Genomic DNA, 15,332 nt, shown 5'->3' with positions numbered 1-15,332 from the left:
CATTAGTCGCTGCAGATTCACATGCTGTGCACAGTCCGCCATCTGGTGTTGGGCTCGGAGTGTTACAAGTTGTTTTTCTTCGAAGAAGTCTTTTCGAGTCACGAGACCGAGGGACTCCTCCCATTTCGACTCCATTGCGCATGGGCGTCGACTCCATCTTAGATTGTTTTGCCCGCAGAGGGTGAGGTAGGAGTTGTGTATGCTAGTAATAGTGCCCATGCAATGGAGTGAATGCGTATGTACATAATAAAGTTTTAAGTAATATATTTACAAATGTACAAATGTTTAAGATCTACTTCTAAACGGCTACAGGCTCCCGGGGAGGCGGGTGGGCGCATGTGAATCTGCAGTGACTAATGCCACGAACAGATGTACACTGGGTAAGTGACATTTTCCGTTCGATGGCATGTGTAGCTGCAGATACACATGCTGTGCATAGACTAGTAAGCAGTTATCACCCCAAAAGCGGTGGTTCAGCCTGTAGGAGTTGAAGTAGTTTGAAATAATGTTCTTAATACAGCTTGACCTACTGTTGCTTGTTGTGCAGTTAGCACATCTACACAGTAGTGCTTGGTAAATGTATGAGGCGTAGACCATGTTGCTGCCTTACATATTTCGTTCATTGGAATATTTCCTAGAAAGGCCATGGTAGCACCTTTCTTTCTGGTTGAGTGTGCCTTTGGTGTAATAGGCAGTTCTCTTTTACCTTTAAGATAGCAGGTTTGAATGCACTTAACTATCCATCTAGCAATGCCTTGTTTTGAGATTGGATTTCCTGTATGAGGTTTTTGAAAGGCGATAAATAGTTGTTTTGTCTTTCGAATTAGTTTTGTTCTGTCAATGTAGTACATTAGTGCTCTTTTGATGTCTAATGTATGTAGTGCTCTTTCGGCTACAGAATCTGGCTGTGGGAAGAACACTGGTAATTCTACAGTTTGATTTAAGTGGAACGGTGAGATTAGTTTTGGTAAAAATTTAGGATTGGTCCGTAGAACAACTTTATTTTTGTGTATTTGAATAAATGGTTCTTGAATGGTAAATGCTTGAATTTCACTCACTCTTCTTAGAGATGTGATGGCAATTAAAAATGCAACTTTCCACGTTAAGTATTGCATTTCACAAGAGTGCATGGGCTCAAAAGGTGGACCCATGAGTCGTGTTAGGACAATGTTGAGGTTCCATGAAGGAACTGGTGGTGTTCTTGGTGGTATAATTCTCTTTAGGCCTTCCATAAACGCCTTTATGACTGGTATCCTAAACAATGAAATTGAGTGCGTAATTTGTAGGTAAGCAGAAATTGCCGTAAGATGTATTTTAATGGAAGAGAAAGCTAGGTTAGATTTTTGCAAATGTAGTAAGTATCCTACTATTTCTTTTGCAGATGCGTGTAAAGGTTGAATTTGATTATTATGGCAGTAATAAACAAATCTTTTCCACTTATTTGCATAGCAGTGTCTAGTGGTAGGTTTTCTAGCTTGTTTTATGACCTCCATACATTCCTGTGTGAGGTCTAAGTGCCCGAATTCTAGGATTTCAGGAGCCAAATTGCTAGATTCAACGATGCTGGATTTGGATGTCTGATCTGTTGTTTGTGTTGTGTTAACAGATCTGGTCTGTTGGGTAGTTTGACATGAGGTACTACTGAAAGGTCTAGTAGTGTTGTGTACCAAGGTTGTCTTGCCCATGTTGGTGCTATTAGTATGAGTTTGAGTTTGTTTTGACTCAACCTGTTTACTAGATATGGAAGGAGAGGGAGTGGGGGAAAAGCGTACGCAAATTTTCCTGACCAGTTCATCCATAGAGCATTGCCTTGGGATTGATCTTGTGGGTACCTGGATGCGAAGTTTTGGCATTTTGAGTTTTCCTTTGTTGCAAATAGATCTATTTGAGGTGTTCCCCAAATTTGAAAGTAATTGTTTAGTATTTGGGGGTGAATTTCCCATTCGTGGGTTTGTTGGTGATCTCGAGAGAGATTGTCTGCCAACTGGTTCTGAATCCCTGGAATAAATTGTGCTATTAGGCGAATGTGGTTGTGAATCGCCCAATGCCATATTTTTTGTGTTAGGAGGCACAACTGTGTCGAGTGTGTCCCTCTTTGTTTGTTTAGATAATACATTGTTGTCATGTTGTCTGTTTTGACAAGAATGTATTTTTGGGTTATTATGGGTTGAAATGCTTTCAGCGCTAGAAATACTGCTAACAGTTCTAAGTGATTTATGTGAAACTGCCTCTGATGTATGTCCCATTGTCCTTGGATGCTGTGTTGATTGAGGTGTGCTCCCCACCCTGTCATGGAAGCATCCATCGCTATGACGTATTGTGGCACTGGGTCTTGGAAAGGCCGCCCTCGGTTTAAATTTGTACTGTTCCACCATAGAAGCGAGATGTATGTTTGGCGGTCTATCAACACCAGATCTAGAAGTTGACCCTGTGCTTGTGACCATTGTGATGCTAGGCACTGTTGTAAGGGCCGCATGTGCAATCTTGCGTTTGGGACAATGGCTATGCATGAAGACATCATGCCTAGGAGTTTCATTACCATTTTGACTTGTATCTTTTGTGTTGGATACATGGCCTGTATTATCTTTTGAAATGTTTGAACCCTTTGTGGACTTGGAGTGGCAATCCCTTTTGCTGTGTTCATTGTCGCTCCTAAGTATTGCTGTGTTTGACACGGCAAAAGGTGTGACTTCGCGTAGTTGATGGAGAAACCTAGCCTGTGAAGGGTCTGTATGACATATTTTGTGTGCTGTGAACACTGTCTTAGCGTGTTGGTTTTGATTAACCAGTCGTCTAAGTACGGGAACACATGTATTTGCTGCCATCTGATATGTGCAGCTACTACTGCCAGGCATTTTGTAAAAACTCTTGGCGCAGTTGTTATTCCGAATGGCAACACTTTGAATTGGTAATGTATTCCTTGGAATACGAACCTTAGGTATTTTCTGTGTGGAGGATGTATTGGTATATGGAACTACGCATCTTTTAGGTCTAATGTTGTCATGTAATCTTGCTGTTTGAGCAGTGGGATTACGTCTTGTAACGTGACCATGTGAAAGTGGTCTGATTTGATGTAGGTATTTAGTGTTCTGAGATCTAGAATTGGTCTCAGAGTTTTGTCCTTTTTGGGTATTAGAAAGTACAGTGAGTAAACTCCTGTGTTTTTTTGTAGATTTGGTATTAATTCTATTGCGTCCTTTTGTAGCAATGCTTGAACTTCTAGTCCTAGAAGATCTATATGTTGTTTTGACATATTGTGTGTTTTCGGTGGGACGTTTGGAGGGAATTGGAGAAATTCTATGCAATAACCATGCTGGATAATTGCTAAAACCCAAGTGTCTGGTGTTATTTCCTCCCAAAGTTTGTAAAATTGGCTTAGTCTTCCCCCCACAGGTGTTATGTGATGGGGTTGTGTGACTTGTGAGTCACTGTTTATTCTGAGGAGCTTTGGGGCCTTGGAATTTTCCTCGATTTCTTGGGAATTGGCCCCCTCTATATTGCCCCCGAAAACCTCCCCTCTGATATTGACCCTGGTAAGTAGGCCTTGTTTGTGAGGTTGTGGTTTCTGTGGGTTGACCTCGAAACCCTCCCCTAAAAGGTGTTTTTCGAAATGTGCCTCTGCTCTGCGGGGAGTAGAGTGCGCCCATGGCTTTGGCTGTATCGGTGTCTTTTTTGAGTTTCTCAATGGCAGTGTCCACCTCCGGCCCAAACAATTGCTGTTCATTAAATGGCATATTGAGCACAGCTTGTTGGATTTCCGGCTTGAACCCTGAAGTGCGCAGCCATGCGTGCCTTCGTATCGTGATTGCAGTGTTTATTGTCCTTGCAGCTGTATCTGCTGCATCCATGGAAGACCGTATCTGATTATTTGAGATACTTTGTCCCTCTTCTACCACCTGTTGCGCTCTTTTTTGGAACTCCTTGGGTAAGTGTTCGATGAAATGTTGCATTTCATCCCAATGAGCTCTGTTGTATCTTGCCAAAAGTGCTTGTGAATTGGCAATACGCCATTGATTTGCTGCTTGTGCTGCAACCCTTTTTCCCGCAGCATCAAATTTGCGTCTCTCTTTGTCTGGAGGTGGTGCGTCTCCTGAGGTATGAGAGTTGGCTCTCTTACGAGCTGCCCGACAACTACTGAGTCTGGTGTTAGTTGTGTTGTAATATAGATTGGATCTGTTGGCGGTGGCTTGTACTTTTTCTCCACCCTTGGAGTTATGGCTCTGCCTTTAACTGGATCCTGAAATATTTGTTTTGAATGTCTTAGCATTCCTGGGAGCATGGGAAGGCTTTGGTACTGGCTATGGGTGGAGGATAGGGTGTTAAACAGAAAGTCATCCTCAATTGGTTCAGAATGTAAGGTGACGTTGTGAAATTCGGCTGCCCTTGCGACCACCTGTGTGTAGGATGTACTGTCCTCAGGTGGTGACGGTTTTGTGGGGTAGGAGTCTGGGCTGTTGTCAGACACTGGAGCATCGTAAAGGTCCCATGCATCGGGATCATCCTGACTCATTGTAGTATGAGCTGGTGAGTGCATCAGTGGTGGAGTTGTTGCTGGTGATGCATGTATTGATGGTGGTGGAGACGGTGGTGGGGTTGTTTTCCTTGTCACTATTGCCTGTGGTTGCTTGTCCTTTTGTTGAAAGGCAAGTTTCCTTTTTATTCTGATTGGGGGAAGAGTGGTTATCTTCCCTGTGTCCTCATGAATATGAAGTCTTCTTTGCGTGTAGTCAGGCTCTACAGCTTGAAGCTCCACTCCAAATCTATGTAATTGGGAGGTTAATCCTTGTTCCTCTGTATAGGAACTAGTTTTCGGCTCCGAGGCTGGATGTTTCGGAACCGAAACCTTTTCGGAAGTCTTTTTAGGCTCCGAAGAAACCTTCTTTGTTTTCGGCGTGGTGTCTCGGTGCCGAAATTCTTCGGTGCCGCTGTCTCTGTGCCGAAGTTTGTCAGAGCCGCTGTCTCGGCTCCGAGGTTGCTGTGTGGCGGTATCTCGACCGGAGTCGGATGACTTCGACACCAGCATGCCCTTTTTCGTTGCCTTGGATCGGTTACCTAGTTTTCGGGTTAAGCCATGGCCTGTTGGTGGTGGCGTCCCCTGGGCTTTTGTGGACTTTTCGTGAGTCTTGATTTTCGACGTCTTACTCACGGTTTGGGGTGTTTCTTCGGCGTCGAGTTCTTCAGAATCCGATTCGCGGATGGAGAAAGCTTCTTCTTCCTCCTCGAAACGTTCTTGACCTGTCGGCGTGGACGCCATTTGTAGTCTCCTGGCTCTTCAGTCTCTCAGCATCTTCCTCGACCGAAACGCTCGACAGGCTTCACAAGTATCCTCCTTGTGCTCGGGGGACAAGCACAAGTTACAGACCAGATGCTGATCCGCATACGGATACTTATTATGGCATTTTGGGCAGAAGCGGAATGGGGTCCGTTCCATCAGCCTTGAAGTCGCACGTGGCCGGGCCGACCAGGCCCCGACGGGGGATCGAAAAAACCCCGAAGGGCCACCGGAGCTCTTCAAAATTCGGTGTCGATTTGTTCTAACTAACCCGATACCGAACGCCAACAATACCGACGATTTTTTCCGAGATTCTAACTAACTTTCCGACCCGAAACACGGAGCGAAAAGGAACACGTCCGAACCCTATGGCGGAAAAAAAACAATCTAAGATGGAGTCGACGCCTATGCGCAATGGAGTCGAAATGGGAGGAGTCCCTCGGTCTCGTGACTCGAAAAGACTTCTTCGAAGAAAAACAACTTGTAACACTCCGAGCCCAACACCAGATGGCGGACTGTGCACAGCATGTGTATCTGCAGCTACACATGCCATCAAACATATATATATATATAGATAGATAGATGGATAGATAGATAGATAGATAGATAGATAGATAGATAGATAGATAGATAGATAGATGTATATATATATAATAGAAATTGACTGAAAAAAACAAAGGTTAGAGGGACAATATAGTTAGGTGGATGTTTTACCCATACAAAACCACAGAAATTTAGCAGTTATAGTTATACTTATAGTTATACTTATGTAAAGAAACTACAACTTATTGCTCCAAATTACTTTCAGGCACGAGTTAGAGTTTCTTCAGATAACTATAACTGCTGAATTTTTATGGTTTTGTATGGGTAAAAGGTCAACCTAAATATAACATCCCTGTAACCTTTGTTTTTTTTAGCAAATTTGTACGGTTTTCGTAACACACACGTTAATATTTCTGTCAGGTTGCGGCCATCCAATCAGGCCTTTTTTTCCCCCCGGATTCGAGGATCCACGGATTGGCCGAAAAACAAATAATGAGCATTTTTTTGCCAATGAGGGGTCTTTACCCCTACATGTGTCATATGGGGTCAGGATAGCTATATCCTGACCCCTTATGTGTTTGTACACTGCCCCCCCCCCCAGGCAATGTGAGAAACAAATTGGCAGTTGCATCTTACGCAGAGCGAAGGGCAAGGAATGTAGAAAACATCAGAAATGGCATATTTATTTACTCAACAAATGGCATTGAAAATACTTAAAAATAGTCTAAGCAAGACGGTATCTCAATTGTTCATGGTTTCAAAAAGGAAGGATTTAATTGAATTTTAAATATATATTTTGATTTAGAAATAAATGATACTTTAAGGACACTTTTACATTCCTCTGATGGACAGTATTCAAGCGCAAAGACATCTCAAGACAATCTAGTGAGGTTTTCAGAGGAGCATCCTAATAAATTACAAGAGTAAACATACGTCACTGAACATTAGATTTACGGGGTGTATTAAATACAAGTGTCTTGCATTGAGCATTAATACGTCGTAGCAGACATCGACTAACAAATATATGGGCATGTCAGGCAGACGCTTCTCTTGATAGGACTCAGAATATGCTGTCTAACGTACCTCAAAAGCTTTTTTAATGTGAATTTTTGGATGACTATCTTAGCTGTTTTTTCTACCTTTTGCCACGAGAATGCCAAGCTAGCTACATATCAGGAAATCGCAATCACCTGACAGGATTATATCTCAGAAAAAATATGAACTCCTCTCTTTATCAGGGAATGACCTGTCTCTTCACTTCAGAAATCAAACTCATGGGACACATGTGGGGGTTACTAAAGAGTCAGCTAGAAAGAGTCACAATTGCAAAGGGTGCTACAAGCAACTTTTTGTGTCCCCGGAGGTGTCTCTGATCCTGGGCATAGGCAGCTTGCTGGAAAACATCCTGGTGATCATCATGATCGCCAAGTGCTGGAATCTTCAATCACTGATGTACTTCTTAATCTGCAGCCTGGCCATTGCGGACATGCTTGTGAGCTTGTCCAACGGATCCGGAAACATGGACATCACCCTTCTGAATAATACTGAGTTGGGGCTGCCCAACTTCACAGCCAACATTGACAATAAAATCACATACCCCCTGGACAAGGTGCACCAGGGGGCAAAGTTAAAAGCAAGCGCAGGAGACTGCACTTGCTTTTTTCTTTTTTAATCACAACAAAATTCATGAATATTTGTACGTTTTGCAGTGAATTTAAACAAAAATGCTTTTTTGTCCTGGCAGGGTTCAAGGGGGACCCTTGCATCAAGTCTAGGGGTTTAGGGTAAATGTACCTTGACCCCTTGTCTTTTTTTTTGTTTGTTTTTGAGACTTGGCTGAAGCCGAGTCTCAAAATGGCTGCCAACCCTTTCTGGTTGAAGTTCTGGCAGTCAATCAGATCTCTGCACGGGATCCGCAGTATTCGCAAAGTTGAAGCTACACTAGATATACAAATTTTGATTTTTTTATATTTCTTGTATATTACTGAACGGATTTACACCAAAAAACAAAAAGAGTAAGCTGGGGAACAAAAGCTAGTTTTCTGCCAGTTTTGGTGTAATTCCGTCCAGAAGGTCGGATTTCAAGCGTGTTTAAAGAGTCTATGGGAATTACGATGGGAAACACACTTTTTTAATCCCCCTTTTTCTTGGTCCCCCTTTGACGGATCATCCCAAAACTTTCCATGCGCAACAAGACCTTTGGGCACACTTTTTTGGGGAAACTTTCCTGAATATTCTTCAAATGGTGCCAAAGATATAGGCAAGTCAAAAAACACTTTTCCAATGGAAACTAGGTCCTAACTACAACTACCTACTGGAGAACACCAGTAGGTAATAGATAGATAGATAGATAGATAGATAGATAGATAGATAGATAGATAGATAACATTTTTGTGACTTTTCAGATATATTTATTAAGGTTTGTATAGTGCTTATCACGTCTGATCACTTCAGAGTGCTGGACACACACAGCTAATTTAATATCTACTGAGGAACTAAGGGCTCAACAAGTAGTAGCTTAGTAGCAAGAAAACAGACACTGTGGTTATAACCATACCAATGTATGTACATTTACACCACAAATTGTGAGTGGGATTAGTTGATAGCTGTGTTTAAAAGTTCATAAGACATCTCTCTAAAATCTACCTTCATATTATTATTACTCGGGGGCAGCCAACTCTCTCCCCCAAAAAATAAATATTCCTTGCTATGGCTGGTTGAGAAATTGCCAATTTAATTAATTTAACTCACTATGCCTAAATGGACCATAGATGCTTAATTCCTAGAATTTTGGAAGTAAATGATTTCCATTACAAAACAGTCAATAGTTCTGTGAGGTGCCAGAAGGGATCCTAATGTGTTAAATGCACTATCAGACGTGTCTGATATCCAGTTTGTTTGGGTAGTGGTCTTCTGTCATGTCAATGGACTCTACATTTAGGTGTGCCTGCATTACACTGCCTTATGATACATGGCAAAAATGTTTAGTTTTCAAGTCCTCTTAAACTTCTGTTGATCCCATACCCCTTTCACTTGAGTGAGCGTGGACTAGCCGGCCTACCATGTGAATCAGCCCACTCCCATTCAACTTTTTTTGTGCGGTTTAGCAATATGTGGCCCCAGTAGTCAACTGGCAGAGAAGGGAAGGAGATACAGGTTATGATAGAAATACACCAGGAGAACGGTTGGGGTCACAATATGTCAAATTAGTAAACCAATCTGATATGCCTCTGATTCTAAGGAGGTCAATGAAAATTTGGGGCTAGATTTAACATTTTTTTCAGGTAACGCAATGCAGCAAGACAACTTTCTGCACTGCATGAAAGGAAGAGGGCAGGAATGCGCATACCTATCTAAATATGGCTCATTCCTGTTCTCTCCTTGCGCTGACATGCTTTTGGCTGCCTACCACCAATGAACGCAGGCACCCTTGACCTATTGTGCAAGGGCGTCTGTGTTGCAAGTAGGACTGGTTTTGTGCAGGAAGGGATACCTTCCAGTACAAAAGCAATATTTTGAGGCTTTTTCCTCTTTCCATATGTGCTGCACAAAACAATGAGAAATACCGATATTTCTTCTCATTTCGCCTCCCCTGAGAAGCAGTAGTATTTTGTCACATTCCCAGGTCTAAAACTCATGGTAAACCTGGCAATGCACCAAATTCAATGGGTGAATGCCTGGGAACACCGACACTATAGCCATGGAACACCTCCCTGGGGCTGAGTAACGCAAGGCAGCGGCTTGCGCTGCCTTGCGCAACTTTAGATTTACCAAGATACACTGGACCACAAAAGGTGGGCTTGCCTGACTTGGTAAATCTCGTTCTAGATTTTGTGTCACCCTGCTGCCCCTTGCATGGCGCAAGGGTAATACAAAACCTTTAATAAATCTGGTCCTTTTCACTCAGTCTGGCATTTCAAGTTTCTCGAAATATTGCTTGAACCTACATTTCCCCCCATGCAAATGTCACCAGGTGTTACCTGTGCTAATTTGTGCAGTTGAAAAAATGCAGTTTTACAAAGGGTTAAACCAAACCCACACATTATACTTCATTCTAACTTTCAGGGTTCAGTATGGGGAAGTAAACCCCACTGATTAAATACTGCTAGGGGCGCTATTGTTTTTCCCATAGCGTTTTTACTTTCCAGTATTCTAGCTGAGCATGGAATATGCACCAGATTTTTTGGGTGACTGTTCCTATGTGCATCTGAGCTTTTTAAATGTTTATCACGAGAAAGAGCCCACCAGTTGGGAACCAGCACTGGCACAACCAACCGGTCTCCAATTTTAAAAGCAATGCAGACCTGTTGGCTTTGCTAATGTTTTTTCTAATGATGTTCCACAAAGGCAATAAGAAAAAAATAGCTTGTTATTAGATGTTGAAAAGTTTCTGCAAAAAAAACAAGATTGGGACATCAATGGCAATACATCATCATGCATGTGCATTTGTGTGTCCTGATGCTATAGCAGCCCAGCTTATTGATATATATATATGCACGAGCATCACCTCACAAGTGTGGGCTTATGACATAATGCACCAATATTTTTTTTCTTTATTTGCTACTGCAGGATGTAAGACGTGTCTTGGAGTAGCAGATAAAAAAAACTGAAAATATGTATGCAAATTCGTGTTTTGAGAAAGGAGGTGCCACCCAGAGAATCGCAGTCCTCCAAGAAATTAAATTAAAAATATATTAAAAGAATAATGTGAAGGGGAGAGTCAGGAGAGCAATGGAGGAGCGAGTTGGGTGGGGGGAGGATGTCAATGCTGCAGAGCAGCAGGACTCACCAGGAGGGATGGGGATGCAACAAAGAGAAGACGGTTCAGATCTTTAGAATGGACAACAGGGGGTTCAATAGGAAAGTAGAACACAAGGGAGAGAGCAAGAAAACACATGCACTGCCAAGGAGTGCTAGCAGAAAATAAGAATGTTCCATGAAAGCAAGCCCTAGAAGGACACAAATCATCCTGTCAGAATATCGTAAAGAAGAAACTGAAACGAGTCAGGACAAACAAAGAAAATGCAAAAAAGTCATTGGATTAGAAGTTTAGTAATGATGCACTAGAAAGCCACCCAATCAAGAACAAAGGGCAGACCAAAAGTCCCATTATGTCTATAGTTCACAGCATTAGAGACAATAGATCTTCGACGACAATCATCTAAACTCGACTGTAGGCAAGACCTAAAAGGTACAAATGTCTGAAACAGGCTCAAGTCTCCTTGGTAAAATGAGTCCTGTTTAGGCATGTTAACAACAACATGACTGGTGATATCTTTTGTAGTGTCGTCAGGACACAGAATGTGTCCTCTAGGTAGGGATGGAAAGAGGTGCAGCTAAGACAGCTTTGTTTCCAGGGAAAGCTGCAAAGAGGCGGCTATCCTGGTTCTGGCCTACCAATGACCTTGAAATTGGCAGCCACCTCAAGGAGTGTCCCAGAAGTAGCAGCCACAGGAAAAGACAATGTGGCCTGCAGTTTTGGCAAATGGAGTGGCAGCGCCATAAATGTATGCTGTGTGAATTGGACCGCCTTTTTAACAAGCAGATTTGAACAAAAATCTGGCCTAATCGCCTCACAAATTTTTGCATCTGCAAACTCCGTGAAGATTTCTTCGAAATTCAACAAGCTTAGAAATCTTTGCAGGGGCTTCACACAGATTTGTTTCTGCAAAAGGACAGAAATGTTAGTTTGCAGAGAATGCATTTGTGGAGTATTCTTCTACAAGCAAATTGTTGCATGCTTTCTAAAACCCTGCAAAGCGGAATGCTTTATAAAACTTTGCAAAGCGCATTTCACAATTTGCATATCACCCAGCCCTAGCAGTAACTACCCTAAATCAGTGAACAAATACAAACATAACCTAATAGCTCCCCAGTCTCGACAACAACTCATTTTAAGCATCCTAAAGGCCAGCTCCCACAGCACTTTCTCGTCCTACACCTACCCATATTTTCTCAGTGCTCCGGAACTCTCATAAAAAGTGAGTGGTGGCCAGCACACTTTTAGTATGGAAACCCATACTCTCATAGCAACAAATCGGTACCTTAAAAAATCCATGCTGGCAGGTTGCTTCCTGCAACTCTAAATCAACCCATGAGAAAAAGAAGGAAGCCTCCTTTCACCCATGTCCACTCTTCCACATATAGGAGGGCTCACTCTGAGCATCCCGACAGCTGCCTGCAGTGATAGAGGGGACAGTTTTCACAATGTTGATGGTCATGGGAGCAGGATGACTCCTGCAGTACCACCACTTCCGTTTCCGGGAGTCACTGTCAATCTGATGCATGCTTATCGAGAATACTTCAAACACATGGAAAAAGCTCTGAAAAGACATGCTAGCAATTATACTAGATGTGGATTCAATGTGACTACAAAAGGAGAACACAGGCCTCATAGATAGGTTTCCATGCAATAGTACCAGTGATAGGAAATGATGGTGGTTGTAGTGCCATGGGCTTTCCTTACATGCCTATCAATATTGTGCATTTGCGCAGCAATAAAACTGACTTTAAAATAAAGCTCTAAAAATAACATTGTGGATTTCTTGTGTGTGCAACCTAGGGCGCAAGTGTACTGGTAACTCACAGGTATCAACCAGAAAGCCTGAGAGCGTCTGAAAGGCTTTTGTGTGCCTAGCACACATTCATCCCAAGTACGTTTGAGAGAGATATCCTGGTCATCACATGTCCGTTCTCCCCAGCTTATTGTGAAGTGGTGAGGACGGATCTGTGTTTGCCTGGAGACCAAGTGGGATCTATGAAGTCATGATAAGGGAAAACACTGCTAACATAACGTTAGTGGTTGGGTGGGAGTGATACTGTTGGAAGATAGATAGTGGTATTGGTATAGGTATTGGTGGTAGTGGTAGAGGTACTGGAGTCGGTGGTATTGGCAAGAGTGTCGGTGACAATGTAGTTGGTTTTGGTGATGGTGTTGACAGTGGCATTGGAGGTACTGGCTTTGGTGGTGGTATTGGTGGTAGTCTTGTCACTGGTAGTGTGATATTGGAGGTGTAATAAACAAAATGAAATTAGAAGCCCATGTAAGAGTTAGGCTTGCATTTGAAGCAAAAGCATTAAATTTCCTACTGCGTTTTAAGAAAAAGAATGCATCCTGCATACAAACTATGCAAGATGTAAAGACTTTGGCCCCAATCAAGAGTGAGGTATCAGGAACCCTATGGTGGGGTAGATTTAGACCCAATGAGAACGCAATTTCCTGGGTGCCCCAACACCGGGCCCAATCTTACAAGCCAGACATTTTAGCACGTAAAACGTTTGTTCTACAAGGACAAACAGCCATGGCCCCATCCCTCCCCACCCAACCGCCATCTATGGCAGCACACAACGTTCTCTTTTGCCAACATAAGCCTCCCATCATCCCTTACATCCTTCCTGCCCCGCCCCACCCAGGCCCCCACACTCCCATTTACTGCCTGCTCAATGGTGGTAAACAGGAATGTTAATCATTACGGAACAAGGAAATCTATGCAGAATTACACCTGGAAAAGGGGATGCTTGGTTATTCCCCATTCCATGCAGATTAGCTAGTAATACCAGATTTAGGAGCGAGGGTAGCGCCTGGAAACTTTATTCCATTCAGAGGGTATCACCACACAGAAGCAATTTCCAAATTGATTTCCTAAAACATGTTAAAAACATATACACTTCTTTGAACATACAACATTTCTTAGTGATATCTCTTAGATGACTGACTTTATCATCTCGGGATAGGCATAGGCCATGGAGAGTTTCAGAATCAATACAGCTTCTGGACTAGATATCAGCTTAATTGACAAAGACTGATCCAGCTCTGAAGGAGAGATTTGTTAGTTGTGAGAGTAATTGTAAGAGTCCTTGTTTTGGGCACTGATTTTAGTACACTTTGGGCAGTGCTTAACTTGTGCTGGTGGTGAGCATAATCACTCATTTTTGGGGACCGGTGTAATTTTAATCAACAGGCTTTGATCCAGCATGAGAGAGAAAGGCAGGAAAGGCAGAAAAAAGGACAAAGTAAGACAGGAAAACAGTGATTAAGGGAAAATGCGTAGATAGAAAAAGATGCAAGAGTGACGAGACAAGAAGTGCAGGGTGGTGTAAGAAAGACATATCAGGTGGAATAAAGAAAATGTAGCCTTGACATTCGGCAACACAGACATTTGCCAACAGCAGTGGTGGGCTCCTAGGACAAACTTTGTGTCCGTGCATTTATTTTTCCACAAAGTACGTTCTCAGTTTGCCCTCGAGGTTGTGTGCAAAGAATTCCACAGTTTTAGGACTTGTAGTGATTACACTTTTTCACAGATAATCCAGCCTTCTTCGTTCTTTTCTTGGCGAAAATAGTCTCTGTTTACAGTTAGTGTTTGCACAGGGAGAATGGATATACAATACAGGTGTTGCACTGCCTCATAAGTACATCAAACCAGTACCAGGATGCATTGCAGGCTTACCTTGGTGTATTGGTTGTTGTCTAAGCTCCAGATGTAGGGGCAGGGCCCCATGCAGACGTTAGCATAGTAACCTTTAGGTTCATGGATCCATTTCCAGCCCAGATCTTTGCGAAAGTTGATGTACAGACGGCGCACACAGCAGTTTTTCTCCTCTGATCTAGAAATTAAGTTGGGAAAGGAAATCATTTATTATGTTATCATCCAAGACTAAGCTTTACTTTGCTAAAAAGATTAGAGTATGCTTTTATACGTTGGGTACTTCCTGTAACAGGTTTGTTTTAAGTGCCTCCTTTAACCTGTGCTAGATTGATTTGAGGTCTGACTTGACAGTGCTGATGTCTACTAGATGTACTACTACTAATTCTTTAAAATATATATAGAGTTGTCTTTGGTTCCACCAGATGAATAACACTCTCACTTATTTCCGTTGGCTATTTATTTTGTCATTCCGACTTCCAGAAGGTGCTTCCTTCGGAATGCAAGAGGGGCTACTTTACATCTAAAAAGTATACTCAATCATCATGTTGTTTTTCACATTCAATTCTTTTTTTCCTATATGTATTATTATAGAGAGAAAATAATATTTTTTTCCTACTTTTTCCAAGCACTGTTAAAACTTTAGAAAGCTTTAATGTGATAAACAGTATTTTGCATGTTACTCATGTAAACAACATTTGAGAATGGCTATGTTTACATGCATTCCCACATTAAAATCCCAGATCTAATAATTTTGCCAATGCTAGTTTCTCTATGATATGCCAAAGTGTTACCAAGTCATTCAGTGCCTTCATTTGCAGCCTATTCTTTTGGGTGTGAAAGAGTGAAACCCCTTGAGAAAGGAATGCTCATTAGTTATGGTTTATCCTTCAGAAATGTGTGTGCGTGTTTATGTATATCTATACATCTATCTATATATATATATATATACATAAATCCACTGATAACAAGCCGCAAAAAAATGATTTTTTGAAAACAATTACAAAATTGGTATGATGAAACAATCACTACAAAAAATGAATATTTATACTTAAAATGTGATTTTCCTAAACTCCGAGTACTTTATCTAC

At 42.0% G+C, this 15,332-nt stretch overlaps 1 protein-coding gene across 1 annotated transcript in view; it reads right to left on the bottom strand.

Moving 5' to 3' along the window:
- The window catches only part of TGFB1 (transforming growth factor beta 1), a 135,910-nt gene that overhangs the window by 9,498 nt on the left and 111,080 nt on the right, over window positions 1-15,332 (bottom strand). Inside the window, exon 6 of the mRNA XM_069207528.1 lies at window positions 14,266-14,422. Within this exon, the coding sequence (XP_069063629.1) occupies window positions 14,266-14,422 (157 nt within the window). The remainder of the gene's footprint in view (window positions 1-14,265; window positions 14,423-15,332) is intronic.

Source organism: Pleurodeles waltl, chromosome 9, assembly GCF_031143425.1.
Source record: "Pleurodeles waltl isolate 20211129_DDA chromosome 9, aPleWal1.hap1.20221129, whole genome shotgun sequence".
Taxonomy (NCBI): domain Eukaryota; kingdom Metazoa; phylum Chordata; class Amphibia; order Caudata; family Salamandridae; genus Pleurodeles; species Pleurodeles waltl.
The sequence above is the reverse complement of the archived record's forward strand: the minus strand, read 5'-3'. Positions and strand labels throughout refer to the sequence as shown.